At 41.9% G+C, this 14652-nt stretch overlaps 1 protein-coding gene across 1 annotated transcript in view; it reads left to right on the top strand.

Annotated features, from left to right (window-relative positions):
* Window positions 1–6195: 6195 nt before the first annotated feature.
* Window positions 6196–14652, top strand: part of KPNA5 (karyopherin subunit alpha 5) — a 43756-nt gene continuing 35299 nt past the window's right edge. The window contains 5 exon segments of the mRNA XM_075553738.1: window positions 6196–6363; window position 6456; window positions 9683–9816; window positions 10615–10716; window positions 10840–10939. Of these exon segments, the coding sequence (XP_075409853.1) occupies window positions 6361–6363; window position 6456; window positions 9683–9816; window positions 10615–10716; window positions 10840–10939 (340 nt within the window). The 5' untranslated portion in view covers window positions 6196–6360.

The following is a 14652-nucleotide window of genomic DNA, read 5'->3' as shown; positions in this document are numbered from 1 at the left end:
CCAGCAAGCACCGTTTCAAGCTGGTCTGCGTTGTGAAGCATTCTGGGAGTTGTAGTCATTTTTGTCTTGCTCGAATTCTTCCTCCTGTTCCACCTCCAAGGACCGCTGGTGAGCTATGGATAGACTTTGGGCCGGACGGTAACTAGGAGAAAGATGGAGCTAGCTGCCCCTGGAAAGATGTGCAGCTTCAGAAACCGTATGCAGGGTCCATGTAAGTTGGAATTGACTGGATGACAGTGAGCTGGGTCAGATCTACCTGAAAGGAGCTAGATTCTGGTCTTTAAACACAGTGTACCGTGCCCCCAGTTCTACTTCCCAATGCAGACTAGACCGGAACATGTACGCAGGTATAGAAAGGGCTGGGGCTCACGACACACAGAATCCAGGAAAAGGAGTGGGAATAGTGCTACCAGAAGGGCAGGAGGAAGTGGGGGAGAGGAAGGGAGAAAGGGGAACCCGATTGCAATAATCGACACATAACCATATGGAGGCGCTAAGGAGATAAATAGCTCACTGGAGGCAGGACACATGCTCACTCCCTGTGAGACATTCCTATTGGGAAGACATATGGAACTACACCAGAGCCCTGGAGCTGAAGGAGTCATGTGGAGTCCCTGCCAGTGCTGAGATATTTACACCACCACTGGATCCACAAGCCTTTCTACCCCCTTGTCCGTGATCTTCCTGCATTGGGAGTCATTGCCTGCGTTGTGTGAGTCTGAAGAGGCCTTGACATATTAGTATTGGGCATATAGGCTAATATTGGACCTTTGGACTCTGGACTGGGCTGGGGTAAATTCTTCATAGACAATTCCTCTTTGATATACAGTTCTCTCACACATATATGAGTGTCTATGAATTTGTTTCTCCAGTCAACCTGACTAACATGATACTAGACACTAAATCCCACCCTGTACTCTGCACATGAAGGATCACTAAAACAAGTCGTTCTCCTCCCAGTTAAATGGTCACAAGTATCAATTTCTATGGCTGATTACTTATTTCATTCAACAAATATTTAAATAGGTGTGTACTTGGACCTGGGACTGCGGCAGTAATAAAAGTGCCATAAAAACCCAAGCCAGGGAATGCAGGCAGCTTCTAGAAATGGGACAAGACAACAGATTCTCCACCAAAGCCTCCAGAAGGAAAACGGTTCAGTCATATTTCTGAGTTTGGCACAGTGCCATCCATTTTGCCCTTCTGACCTTTAGGACTTGTGAGATGATAAATTATAGGGGGTTTTTAAAAGCCACTTATTAAATGTGCGGCAATTGGGTTAAGCCTAAAGCCCTTCCCCCCACCACACCTGAGTTTTGCTAATCCTGTCATTTGGGGAAGATGGCATATTTATTCGAAACAGAATTGCTATTTATGTCAATAATGAAAATGGAGGCAATATTGAGTCTGCCTAATATTCCTAACGGAGTCCTAGTGGCACAGTGGGTTACACCTTAGGGTAATAGCTGCACAGTCAGCAGTTCGAACCCACTCGCCATTCCATAGAAGGAGCCGGCTTTCTGCTCCTGCAAAGAATTAGTCTTGGAACCTGACTGGGGTAGTTCAGCCCCACCTTATGATAAAAGGAGCAAAGATTAAAGTTGTCACGAGTCTATTTTTGTTTTGACCCACAATCGCTGCTCATAGAAGCCACATTAAAGGACAGATTGCTTTGGACAAATTTGCTGCAAAAGAGCTCTTTAAACTGTTGATGACTAATGATGTCACTTTGAAGACTGTGTGACTTCTGACCCAAGCCAATGACCTCATCTGCATGTGAAAATTGGATAATAAATAAGGAACACACCAGAAGAATTGACACATTTGAATTTTGATATTGGCAAAGCATATTGAAAGTACCAAGGATGGCCCGAAGAACAAACAGATCTGTCTTGGAAGAAATACAACCAGAAGGCTTCTTAGAAGTGAGGATGGCACGACTTCTTCTTGAATACTTTGGACATGTTCTCAGAAGAGGCCAGTCCTTGGGAAAGCACTCCCAGGTTTGATAAAGGACAACTATAAAGATGGAGACCCTCAAGAGACGGAGTGATACAGTGGCCCCAGCAATGGGCTCAAACATAACCATAACTGTTAGTTTGGGACAAGGGGGCAGCGTGTCACTGTACTGTGCACCAGGTTACCATGATTTGGAGGCCAGGAGTCAGCAGCCAATAGCAATTTCTATAAACACCAAACACTGACTTAATTAAGACAGTTTTTAATAGAATTATAGCAGATATGCGCTGAAAAAGTGTGTGTGTGTGTGTGTGTGTGTATGTGTGTTGGGAGAATAGTGTTGCCAATGTGATAAATTCTCATGTTCCTTTGTCTTAGATCATTTCTAAAATTAAGACAAACACAAAATGGTTCATAACTGCATGTGATTTAGAACTATGATTGTGAATACCATAAGAAACAACTAAAAAAGTTGAAAGAGGTACTTTCTGGGGAGTGGAAGTTGAGAGAGCTGTTAATCTTTATTACAAATTTTATAAACGATTATAAAAACCATATCCATGTATTGCTTTGATTAAAATAAACAAAAATGCAACTTTAAACCATTCTGTCTTTTACATAGAAAACAGATTGTAGAGGAATCAGGGTGGACACAGCAAGTATTGTTAGACAGGACTACATTATGTGGAAGAGGTGGCTGAAACTTGGAGGTGGTTTCAGTCGTTTTCTAGACATACAGGAGAGGGGCTTTGAAGGTAAAACCAGAAGTCAGGGAGCATTGTTTGGGGAAATACAATGGAAGATTCCTAGGATTTTTAGTTTGAGCTTCTCACTGTATTGTGTGTCATTACTGAGATAGTGAAAGTTGAGAAAAGCAAAAAACAGAGTAGGATTCGGGAGTGGTGAACAGGATCAAGAGTCTGGTTTGGCTCACTAAGTTTGAGATGTTTGTCAGTTATTGAAAAGGCGACTGGCTATGTGAGTCTGGACCTCAGGAGAGCTGTCTGATCTAAGGAGGACATGTGGACTTGAAAGACAGCAGCTAAAAGACGGCATCTAAAAACACAGGTGTGACTTACACTGCTTAGGGACGGAGTGCAACTAGATCTAGGACATCAACTTCTAGATATTGCTCAGAGAGGGGACAATTATGGAGGAAGAGAAAGATCATGCTTTCTTCCCGAAAGCCATGTGTTTTCTGTGTCTCGGGAGAACGGAACAAGCAGGTTTGGTGAAAGGTTTTAGTTCAATGCTCAGATAGCATTTCAACACGGAAACTCAGCCACCAGTTGCTGAAAGATTGACTGTTCAGGGCATTAGGCCAACTTCTTCTCTAGAAATTGTCCTTCAGCCAAAAGGAACTGTTTTATCCTCAATAAACCTGCTTTCCAAAGAACTGTTTTATTCAGGCATAAAAATGCCATCTGCTAGTTTCTATAGGGACAAATTCTCAAGGCCCAGTGTTTCTTGGAGAATTGCTTTAGGTGTGTATTGTAACTGCATCATAGTTCAATTTCACTCTGTGGAATTCTGTTTCCCACAACCCTTACAATGATCATTCCTGAAGAATATTCTCCAATAAATAGCAGGAGATACAGCTTGCATTTCAGTCCTTTTCCCAGAAGCAGACCTATGGCAGCAAGGGCAGATGCCAGGGTGTATAAAAGCTTAAATTTAGCAATTACCCCCAAATCCAACACTGCAAATTTACATACCCCTATTATGTTCACTTGCCAACTGTTCCTTCCCCAAGAGAGGCATTTTCTTAAGTGCCTCGATGTCCATTTTTTAATTCTTCTCATATTGTTGTAATTAGGACTATATGTCCCACTTTGCCCAGGGCAGCCTACTTCTTGCTTATTGTCCCAGAAAAGTTATTAATAGTTTCCCATTCCACTGTCAAAAATATTCTAGTTCAAGCAATACATTATATGATCATCTTCTATTAAGTTTGGATCAAGTTCTCTTATCAGGAAGTTCTGCAATACCGTATATACACAGAACTACACATTGTGTGGTTAGAGTGTTAGACTCAAGGGCTCAATTACTTAGTTCGAACCACAGCTGTTACATTTACTATCACCGTGACCATGGGAATACGTTTTGCTTAATGTCTCGGTTTCCTCTAGCACACGGGAGTCACTGTAAAACCAAGTCAATCAGACTTCAATTTTGCACTGGTCAACCCGATTTAAGGAAGGCGCGTCTTTTGATTTTTCAGATTTATTTGTCAAAGTGAGGCAAGGCCTAGAACCTTTTCCTTTCCCACGGGCTTTGGAATGTGTACGCCAGTGTAGCAATATGCTCTACGCTCTCCAGGCTTTATGGGGATAAAGCTTTCAGTGACTGGTGGCATCTATTTTGATCGGCAGAATTAGGAAGGTGCCATAAAATCTCAGACATTGGACTGGAGTTGCTGTGGTGGATGTTTTATGCAGAAGATAAAGTTGGCATCTTGATACCAGCCCCATTTCTCTAGTTTTCACCTGGATAGGAAAAACACAGTTCCCAATCCTGCTGGGACACATCCAGGAGCCACCATGATGTTGCCTCTGCCTTATCTTTTCGGAGAGGGAGCCTGCCTAGAGAGCAGGAAGGTTTAGGCTGGAGGGAGAGGTAGGAGGAAAAGAAGGGGGCTCAGATGATTCAGTCAAATAAACTGCTCTTCATACTTTAAGGTTTCTCTCTGGGTTTCTTTGCCAAAGCTATCTTCCCTCCTCAGCCTCCCACACCCACTGTTGACCGTTGCCGACTCTCCTGTTTTGTTTCCTTGGCTCTTCTTGCTTTCAGTAAGGAAGACAGCACAGCTTGTTAAGCGTGCGTTTTCATGTTTCTCCCCTAACACACTGTACACTTATTAAATTGTGCATTAGTTATCTTATATCGTCAGCAGCTCACATTCCATCTAGAAAATAGTTAGCTTTCAACTGAATTCCAGGATGGAATACAGATTACAAATGTATTACAATCATTTAGAGTACAAGTTACCCGGCCTTAATTGTTTTTAAATATTAGTGACTACAATTTTGTTAAATATCCAGATGCTTTAGAATGACTTCAATTTAGAAAAATATCCAGATACTATAGAATTAAAAATTATAAATAACTGGCATGTTGAAAAGTTGAAACAAATTCACTGCCCTGTGAGTTTTAGAGGTTGTAACCCTTTACTGTAAACAGATTATAACTGTTTATGGGAATAGAAAGCCCAGTCTTTACCCCTGGACAGGTGGGTGGTTTCAAGATGTTGACTTTATGGATCGCAGCCCAAGGGTTGGTTACCACTAAGCCACCAAGGCATTGAAGAAAGCCTTCATGAGGCTAGAGGTGTCAGAGCCTCTCCAAACTCCGTAAGGTCAGGATTCTAACTGTTGGGACTGGCAAATGAGTAAGCCCTCAATCAAGACTATGCTACAGGTTGGCTGCCTGCACGCACAAGAAAGAGAGTGCAAACATTGCACAAAAACTAAAAGCAGGAGGGAAAACTCCAGCAACACCTATCACGCAAGGTGAACCCACTGAGGTCCGCGCAAGGATGAACCCACTGAGGTCTGCGCAAGGATGAACCCACTGAGGTCCGCGCAAGGATGAACCCACTGAGGACCGCGCAAGGATGAACCCACTGAGGTCCGCGAAGATTGAACCCACTGAGGTCCGCACAAGGATGAACCCACTGAGGACCGCGCAAGGATGAACCCACTGAGGACCGCGCAAGGATGAACCCACTGAGGTCCACGCAAGGATGAACCCACGGAGGTCCGCGCAAGGATGAACCCACTGAGGACCGCGCAAGGATGGACCCACTGAGGTCCGCGCAAGGATGAACCCACTGAGGACCGCGCAAGGATGGACCCACTGAGGTCCGCGCAAGGATGAACCCTCTGAGGACCGCGCAAGGATGAACCCACTGAGGTTCGCGCAAGGATGAACCCACTGAGGACCGCGCAAGGATGAACCCACTGAGGTTCGCGCAAGGATGAACCCACTGAGGATCGCGCAAGGATGAACCCACTGAGGACCGTGCAAGGATGGGCGTACTGAGGACCGCGCAAGGATAAAGGCACTGAGGTCCGCGCACGGTGAACCCAATTAGGTCCGCGCAAGGATAGGCGCACTGAGGTCCGAGCAGCCACCGCTCCTCGTCCGCCGGGGGAGAGCTAGACGCGCTCCTCTCCCGGCCCCTTGGCTAACCTGGGCCGGTGCCGCCGCCGCTGCCGCGTGCAAGGGCTTCTGGGAGCCGAGCCTCGGGGTCTTGGGCGAGGGACGCTGGTGGACGCCAGTTTGAATTGCGAACCTCCTCGCTGCGTTCCACGCTGGGGCGTCCTGGCAACGCCACTGGTCCCAGCCTTTGACACCGGCTCCAGGCATGGGGAAGTCGGGGTAGCACGTAGGCACACATTAATGGTAAGTGGGAGTGACACAGGGCCGGGTGGGCGGGCCTCTGGTTCGCTCCCTTTGGGAGATGCCACTTTTCACGTAACCTTGGCCTTGAGAAGGGTTAGGCCCTGGCCTCACAGGGTCCGGTCCGCGTTAGCCTGCGGGAGCGCGCTGCCTTTTGGGGGCGTGGCAGCCGCGGCGGCGCGAGGAGCCCCCAGCGTAGGCGGAAGATCTCATCCCGCTCGCCACGCCTCCTTTAGCTTCTGGGGCCCCTCCTCCTGGTCCCAGGTGTGGTCAGAAGCTGACTTGCACTGCTGGGACCCGCGGTGCCCGTGTCCAAGCGCTCTCATGTGCACCTGTGTATCAGTGCCTCCACCGCTGTAGCTCTAGCTACAAGAAGAGTTACCTGCTTCACTGATGGTACATGAAAAAAATGAACCGGCCTAGTGAGAACATCAAAAGACTTCACGACACTGGCTTTTTGAACACATTAAAAAATTCGGTTTTGACGTCTCAAATTATAACAATATACTATTCATCTATCTTGTGGGAAACTGGCGTGCTTTTATGTTCAACAAATGACACCGCTGCCCTTCGGAGCTTTCGATATTTCGTGTGTGGTTGTAAGGCCCCAGTGGGCACGTTTCCCCCTTTATACAATCTTGAGGATTTACCGAGATTTCCAAACCCGTAGAAATGGACGTTTTCCTGGCAGAAGAAATGCATTATATCAGGAAGTTATATTATATAAGTTACTTGCCCAACTTTAACAACACTGCTTGTCAGGCAGCGTGGTGACAAATAAGTTTGAGTGACAAGAAATTCCTCTCTCTAATGGGCAGCCTTTAAAAGCCGACATAGTATTTATTATATTTGGAGTGACTTTGAGAACAGCCTTTGTAATGTGATTTTTAATATATATTTAATGGTGAATGAAACAATCCCAGTGCACAAGGCACTCTGAGATTGTTGTCCTAAAACAACAATCAGTTGTCTTGAAAAAACAAACAGTTGCTCCTCTGTAGACTCATGTTGACCTCTTGTGTACTCCTGTACCATTCTGTTCCCTGGGAATTCCAATAGCTGATTTTTCAGTAGTAGATAACCAGCTTTCTTTCCAGTTGCCAAGGGGTATATTCTAAATTCCCGATTTGCAGTTAGCAGTTAATCCGAATGAATCCAATTCCTGGTGACAATGCTATGAGATGAGACAGAACTGCCCTTGTAAGCTTTCGAGTCTAACTTTACAAGAATAGAAAGTCTCATCTTTCTCCTGCAGAGTGGCTGGTGGTTTTGAACTGCTGACCTTGAAAGTCACTATAGGGCTTTAAGGGGCCCTGATGGTGCTGTACGTTAGGCACTGGGCTGCTGCCACAAGATCAGCTGTTCAAACCTACCCACTGTTCTTTGAAGAAAGATGAGTCTGGCTGCTTCTCTAAAGACTTATAGCCTGGGAAATCACTGTAAACCTGATTCTGATTGATGGTAGCAGATGTGTTTGTTTGGTTGGTTATAGATTTATTAAAAATGGTTAGCATTAAAAACAAAACAAGCCAGCAAAAAACTTACAATACCAATTACAGGTCGGATATGGAGCCGCCTGAAGCTTCCATATTGCTCATGGGAATATAAAATGGTTTGGTAACTTTGACAAGAAGTTTGACAGTTTCTTAAATGTACAGTTGCCATATTACCCATTAAGCTCACCTCTAGAGAAATGAGAATTATTTTCACACAAACCTGTACAGGATATTTATAGCTGACTTATTCATAGCTATCTAAAACTGGGGAAGGGATCCTCATTTATTCAGATGGTAAGTGTATAAACAGGTAATCCATAGTAATAAAGGACAGTCTAGTTATACATGCCAATGACATGTATCTCCGATGCATTATGGTAAATGAAAGAAGCCAATTTTGAAAGACTACATACTTTTCAATTCCATTTATACCAAGTTAATGAAAAGACAAAATTATAAAATTGGAGAACTGATCAGTTAAGGGTTGGGAGAGGGCTTACAGCTGTGTAAGGGAGTTTTGAGGAGGTGAAGGAATGACTGTGTGTTGGTTGTGATTAAATGCCTTAATATTTGTCAAATATTAAGGACTGGGTACAACAAGGATGAGATCTATTGTATATAAATTAAAAGCAGTGTCGAAAGAACTGAATTCATTATTGTTTTCTCAAAAACAGACAAGCAAACAAAATCATTACTCTGATCCTTCGTAGTGGTCACTGTATTGTGCTATTTTGTCACCATATAAGAACAGCTCAGGCTCCCAACCGGGGATTCACCCTCAGCTCCCTTTTCTTCCTTACTGATGGTGTATCTTTTTACATTTATTTGACCCCATATTATTTTTAAATCATTTTATTAGGGGCTCATACAACTCTTATCACAATCCATGCATACATCAATTATGTAAAGCACATTTATATATTCATTGCCCTCATCATTCCCAAAACATTTGCTATCCACTTAAGCCCCTAGCATCAGCTCCTCTTTTTTCCCTTTCCTCCCCGCTCCCCTGTCCACCATGAACCCTTGATCATTTATAAACTATTAGTTTGTCATATCTTGCACTGTCCGATGCCTCCCTTCACCTACTTTTCTGTTGTCCATCCCCTGAGGAAGAGGTTAGATGTAGATCATTGTGATCGGTTTTCCCTTCCCACTCCACCCTCCAGGTATTGCCACACTCACCACTGGTCCTGGAGGAGTCATCTGTCCTGGATTCCCTGTGTTTCCAGTTCCTATCTGTACCAGTGTACATCCTCTGTTCTAGCCAGATTTGTAAGGTAGAATTGGGATCATGATAGTGGGGGGAGGAAACATTAAAAAACTAGAGGAAAGTTGTATGGTTCATCGTTGCTACACTGCACCCTGACTGTCTGGTCTCTTCCCCACGACCCTTCCATAAGGGGATTTGACCCCACATTCTTATTGTATCAATTTGAAAAATGTTTCTGGGATCCCAACTGCTGTCTCTCTGTCTCCATTGCAGCTACTAAAATCATTTTAAGTTTTCCCACCCCTCATGTCTCTCCCTCTCCCTGGACCATTTGACACAACTTCCTCTCGAATTTCTGTTCTTTAGGATCAATTGCGAACTTCCTTACTGGCGCAGAGGAACCCATAGGGATTTTCTTATTTTAACTCCTGGCCTCTTTCCAACGCATGCTCTTGTTGAGGCACACAGAATTTCGTCTTGTTCTCTAGTTATGTCAGCGTGTTTTTTTTGTTTGTTTTAGCTCTTTAGAGCTAAAAATGGGTTTGTGGTTTAAGCATCTGATATCTGTTCATGTAGCTGTCAGTATCAATTCTTTTTCTCTCCTTCCCTTAAGATACCATGGCTAGTCCAGGAAAAGATAACTGCAGAATGAAAACCTATAAGAATAAAGTGCTAAATTCCCAAGGGATGCGGAGACGAAGAGAAGAGGAAGGAACACAGCTTCGGAAACAAAAAAGAGAAGAGCAGGTCAGCGTTTTAAAATACTTAATTCTGTCTAATACAAAAATAGTATAAAGAGGTGTTAAAAGGTTTTATTGCTAAGTTTTTGGTAAGTTTTAGAAAACCAAAGTATTTTAGGACATTTTGAATGTAGCTACATAGATTCTTTAATTCATTAAACTCCAGTAAAGAGCAGTTTACTCTTCAGAACTCTATCTGTATTTAGTCACTGAAAGGGGCTCTCTTATTTATGGTAAGATCTCATAGGGCCAGGTATCTTTCTTTATTTTTCTATTCCTCACACCCAGTGCAGAGAATTGCACAGGATACCTAATTCGTATCGACTTCTCAACAGGAACCATGGGTAAAATACCTGACGTTAAGAACCAGTCAAAGCACTCTAGGCAGGGCAGGAACTAACCTAGCCCAGAAAGTTTGACCTTTCAGAGATTATAAAGGCTGTTTTGCTATTAAGACTAAGGAGCCCTGTTGGCCCTAGGGGGTAAGGCCTGGACTGCTAACCCCAAGACCAGCCACTCGGACCCCCCAGCATGCACTCCACATGAGAAAATGAGGCTTCTAGCGCTCATAAAGATTTATGGCCATAGACCTCCCATCTAGGGGGCTGTGAGCTGCAGTCAGCTTGACGGCAGTGAGTTTGATTTGCTTTTTGGTATAAGGACTGGGTAATACCAAACTACTCAGAATTTTAAATGATAAGGTTATTAGGATGCTTTTTTCACTTAAAAGAAATATAAAACTCCATGGGAATTTAGTGTTGTGTGGAAAGCTCAGTAAATAACGTAAGTCATCTCCTTATTACAGTTGTTTAAACGCAGGAACGTCTCTCTGCCCAGACATGATGAAGGTATGTTGGAAAGCCCTATCCAAGATCCAGATGTCACTTCTACTGTACCCATTCCAGAGGTAGGTATTACAAAATATATGTCTTAAATTATGCTTCAGTATTTCAAATATTAACATATATAGCAAATCTTATTCATGTAAAATGCTTAGACATTAAATTGTATTCTATTTCTTATGTTTTAGGAAGATGTTATTACTTCAGATATGGTTCAGATGACTTTTTCTAATAATCCTGATGAACAGCTAACAGGAGCACAGAAATTTAGAAAGCTACTCTCAAAAGGCAAGAATTATTTTCAGTATATTTATTTGCTATTATAAGATTTTGTAGTAGTTTTATTATTTTTTAAATTTTAAGATACTTTTCTTTGCCAGACATAAGTCTTAGTTTTTTTTTAAATAGCTGTTTTTAAACATATTATGAAAGCAACATAAATTATACAAAATGTAAAATAAAATGAAGACACTTTTTGAAAACCTTAGAGTCAGTTCTAAGAAACAAGCTTAGAGATAAGTGTTTTTATAGAAACATTTGATCAAGAAAAATCTACATTACTTTTTTTTAAAGGCAAGATTGTAGATTATATAAATAAAATAATTTTAAAAACATAATTTTAAAAGGCTTTGATTACTATTAACAATGCCAACTAAAGCAAACTGTAAATCTTCGTACATTCTAAAACCTTATTGGTGTGAAATCATTAAAGTGAAATTGTGACATAAAGGGAATAGTTTATTTCATGGTGTTTTTTAATCAGCATTGACAGCTAATTTTTTAAAAAAATACTTTTATTGGGGGCTCTTACATCTCTTCCCACAATCCATACATTCATTCAGTGTGTCAAGCACATTTGCATATATGCCTCCATCATCATTTTCAAAGCATTCTCTTCCCACTTGAGGCCCTGATATCAGCTCCCCGTTTCATTCCCCTCTCTCCCCCAGAAAGGTATCTTTTAAAAAAGAGGGACAAAACTGACACATTTTTATGTAATAATTCTGTATTATTTGTCATTTAATTTTCATACAATGAGATTGAATATTTTTCTATAACTCTTGACCTTTGGTAATACTTATCTCCTGTCATAATTTTTACACTCATATATTGAATTTTTAAGAAATTCTTCTTAAAAAAATTTCAACCACTAAGGCTATGGCCCTTAGTTAACCTTCAGGTCTGTAAATGAACTCATGAATTCAAATAATGAACCATTTCAGACCTAACGGACAGCATGTGTCCAAGGACAAAGTACAGAGGTTTAGGGGAAAAGACAGATGACCAGAAACACAGGAGGTGAGATAAGTGATAGTACGTGCATTGAGGGGATGGGAATGAACACGTGAACGCTAAATGGTATGAACTGTTGAATGTAAAACTGATGATCTGTTTTGTAAACCTTCACATAATTCACAATAAATACTTTAAATGAAGAAAAAACCTTTAACCTATCATGTGTTTCATATATAGAATTTATAGAGTTACTAATTGCAACTAAATGGAACTGTGTATGTGAACTAAAGAGATTTGAACAATTGTCTTTGGGTCTTTGCTTTTTCAATGATAACCTGACACATGTGTGATCTTGATCTCCCTCCAGTCCCATTGGCCAGTGGCTAGCTTTTTACACTTCCTCAGGTGCTTGTGACCCCTTTTGGACACTGACTTGACTATACTTGCAAATGTTTGTTAAAGTAAACTGAAATGTCTTCGCTCCCTATTCACCATCTGAACAAACAGGATAATTACTGAACCATGAAACTTCATAACCAGGGCTTTGTCCTTGCATCCATAGTCTTTCTTTCTACACAACTTTATGTGAGATGGTGGCCTGTACCAAATTCATCTCGTGTTCCCACCACCCGCATGTATTGCACGGATAGACAGCTGCAATCAAGTTGTCTGTCGTTTGGCCACCTTATTATAGCAGAATGAAATGTTTCCTGGTCCTTTGTCACACTCATAATTGCCAGTATATTCCAGCCTATCGCTGTGGCCATGGAGCCCAGGTGGTGGCATGCTTACGCTGGGCTTCAATCCACATGGTCAGCAGTTAGAAACCAACAGCAGCTCCGCAGGAGAAAGACTGGGCATTTCATTCCCCTACACAGTTCCACGGTCTCCGAAATCCACAGGGGTCGCTCTGCTTTATTTAACATGAGGCCTGCCTATTATTGATTCCTCCTGCTGATGTGTACAATGTTTTTGTTTAATACATGAGTTTTTAACTGGCAGATTCTTGGGAGTAGATCATGAGGTCTCCCTAGTCTGTCTTGTCTGGTGATTGCTGAAAACTGTCCCCTGTGATGAATGTTTAGGCACTTTGACATACTGGTGACATAACTTCCAGTCACAGCAACAGGCAAGCCATCACAGTATGAAAAACTGATGGGTGTGTGGTGGCTGCGTTGATAAAACACAAAAGCCAGCCCTGTTGCCATCGAGTTGATTGCAATTCATGATGGCTCTGCGGGCTACAGAGTTAAGGTGTTTGGGCTGTGCTCTCTATGGAAGCATCACCGGGACTGCTCCGTGTTGCCACAGGGTGAGTTGAATTGCAAGCCTTTAGGTTAGCAGCTGATTGCAAACTGCTTACAGGTCTTATTTCTTGTTGGCTTATTCATTGATTCACTGTAAAGACACAACCTGATTCGCATTGGCTCAGATGCCTTATCTTCCTAAGACAGAAGAGTAACAGGAATTATGAAAGAAATCTGTAGTCAGTCAGCAATGACTATCACTTTGTAACCTCCTCTGTGTTTTTCCGAAGGACTTGTGCATAAATAAATTTAACTTTTGTTTTCATTCCTCATCTCTAACTAAAGTATCTTAGAAATGTTAAATCCTTACATAATTAAGGATGGTTTCCTTTTTCTTTCCATACTTCACCGTTTCATAATTGGATTTTCACAGGCATACACCCATACCTTATGCAGTCAATTAAACCCAATAGCAACCCATAGGATAAAATACAATTGCTCCATAGCGTTTCCAAGGCTGTACATCTTTACATTTTTTGTCCCTGAGTCTCCTGGTTAAGTTTAAATCACCATCTTTTCAGTTAGCAGTCAACACTTAATTCACTGGGGCACCAGAGCACCTAGAGATAGAGAAATATAGTGCACAGCTTCAATGCCAAGTGCTCCCTGCTAACCAGAACAAAGTCCAACATTCCCTCCCACTCTCCTCGCAACTTCTCTTTCTGTCTTTAAATAAAAATAATCATATATATATATATATATATATAATGCTAGTAAATTGCTACGCCTCAACAAATTTAACATATTTAAGGATGAAAGGAAAGGGTTTAAAAATGTATAGTGTTTTTATCCAGTTGATGTTTTATAACAACAGTTTAATCAAAGACCTGGAATTTACATTTTGAAGAATCTAGAGTCTTTCATTTAGAATATATAAACATTTTTTAAGTTTTAGTAACTTTATGGGAATTTCTATTATTTAAATCAAATTAAGAATAACAACTTTGTATTTTTTTAAAGAGAAAAGGAAGAAGAAAATCCATTCCTAAGTAAACCTTTACTAGCAACATGATTTCTGAGATCTAAACTGACTTAGAACTTCTGAATGTATCAGTTATCAGGCATCAAAGAACAAAAAATCATATCATTGTGTGCTCACCTCCTTTATACAATTGCTGAAGACAAATGGGTGCATAAGCAAATGTGGTGAAGAAAGCTGATGGTGCCCGGCTATCAAAAGAGATAGCGTCTGGGGTCTTAAAGACTTGAAGGTAAACAAGCGGCCATCTAGCTCAGAAGCAACGAAGCCCACATGGAAGAAGCACACCAGCCTGTGCGATCACAAGGTGTTGAAGGGATCAGATATTAGGCATCATCAGAACAAAAAATTTTGCCATAGTCAATGGGGGAAGTGCGGAGTGGAGACCCAAAGCCCATTTTTTAGGCCACTGGAGATCCCCTTGCAAGGGGGTCTCGGTGAGGTGATGAGCCAGACAGGGTGCAATGTAGCAACGATGA

Source organism: Tenrec ecaudatus, chromosome 7 (genome assembly GCF_050624435.1).
Source record: "Tenrec ecaudatus isolate mTenEca1 chromosome 7, mTenEca1.hap1, whole genome shotgun sequence".
NCBI lineage: Eukaryota > Metazoa > Chordata > Mammalia > Afrosoricida > Tenrecidae > Tenrec > Tenrec ecaudatus.
Note: the sequence above shows the minus strand (reverse complement) of the source record. Positions and strands in the feature narration are given on the sequence as shown.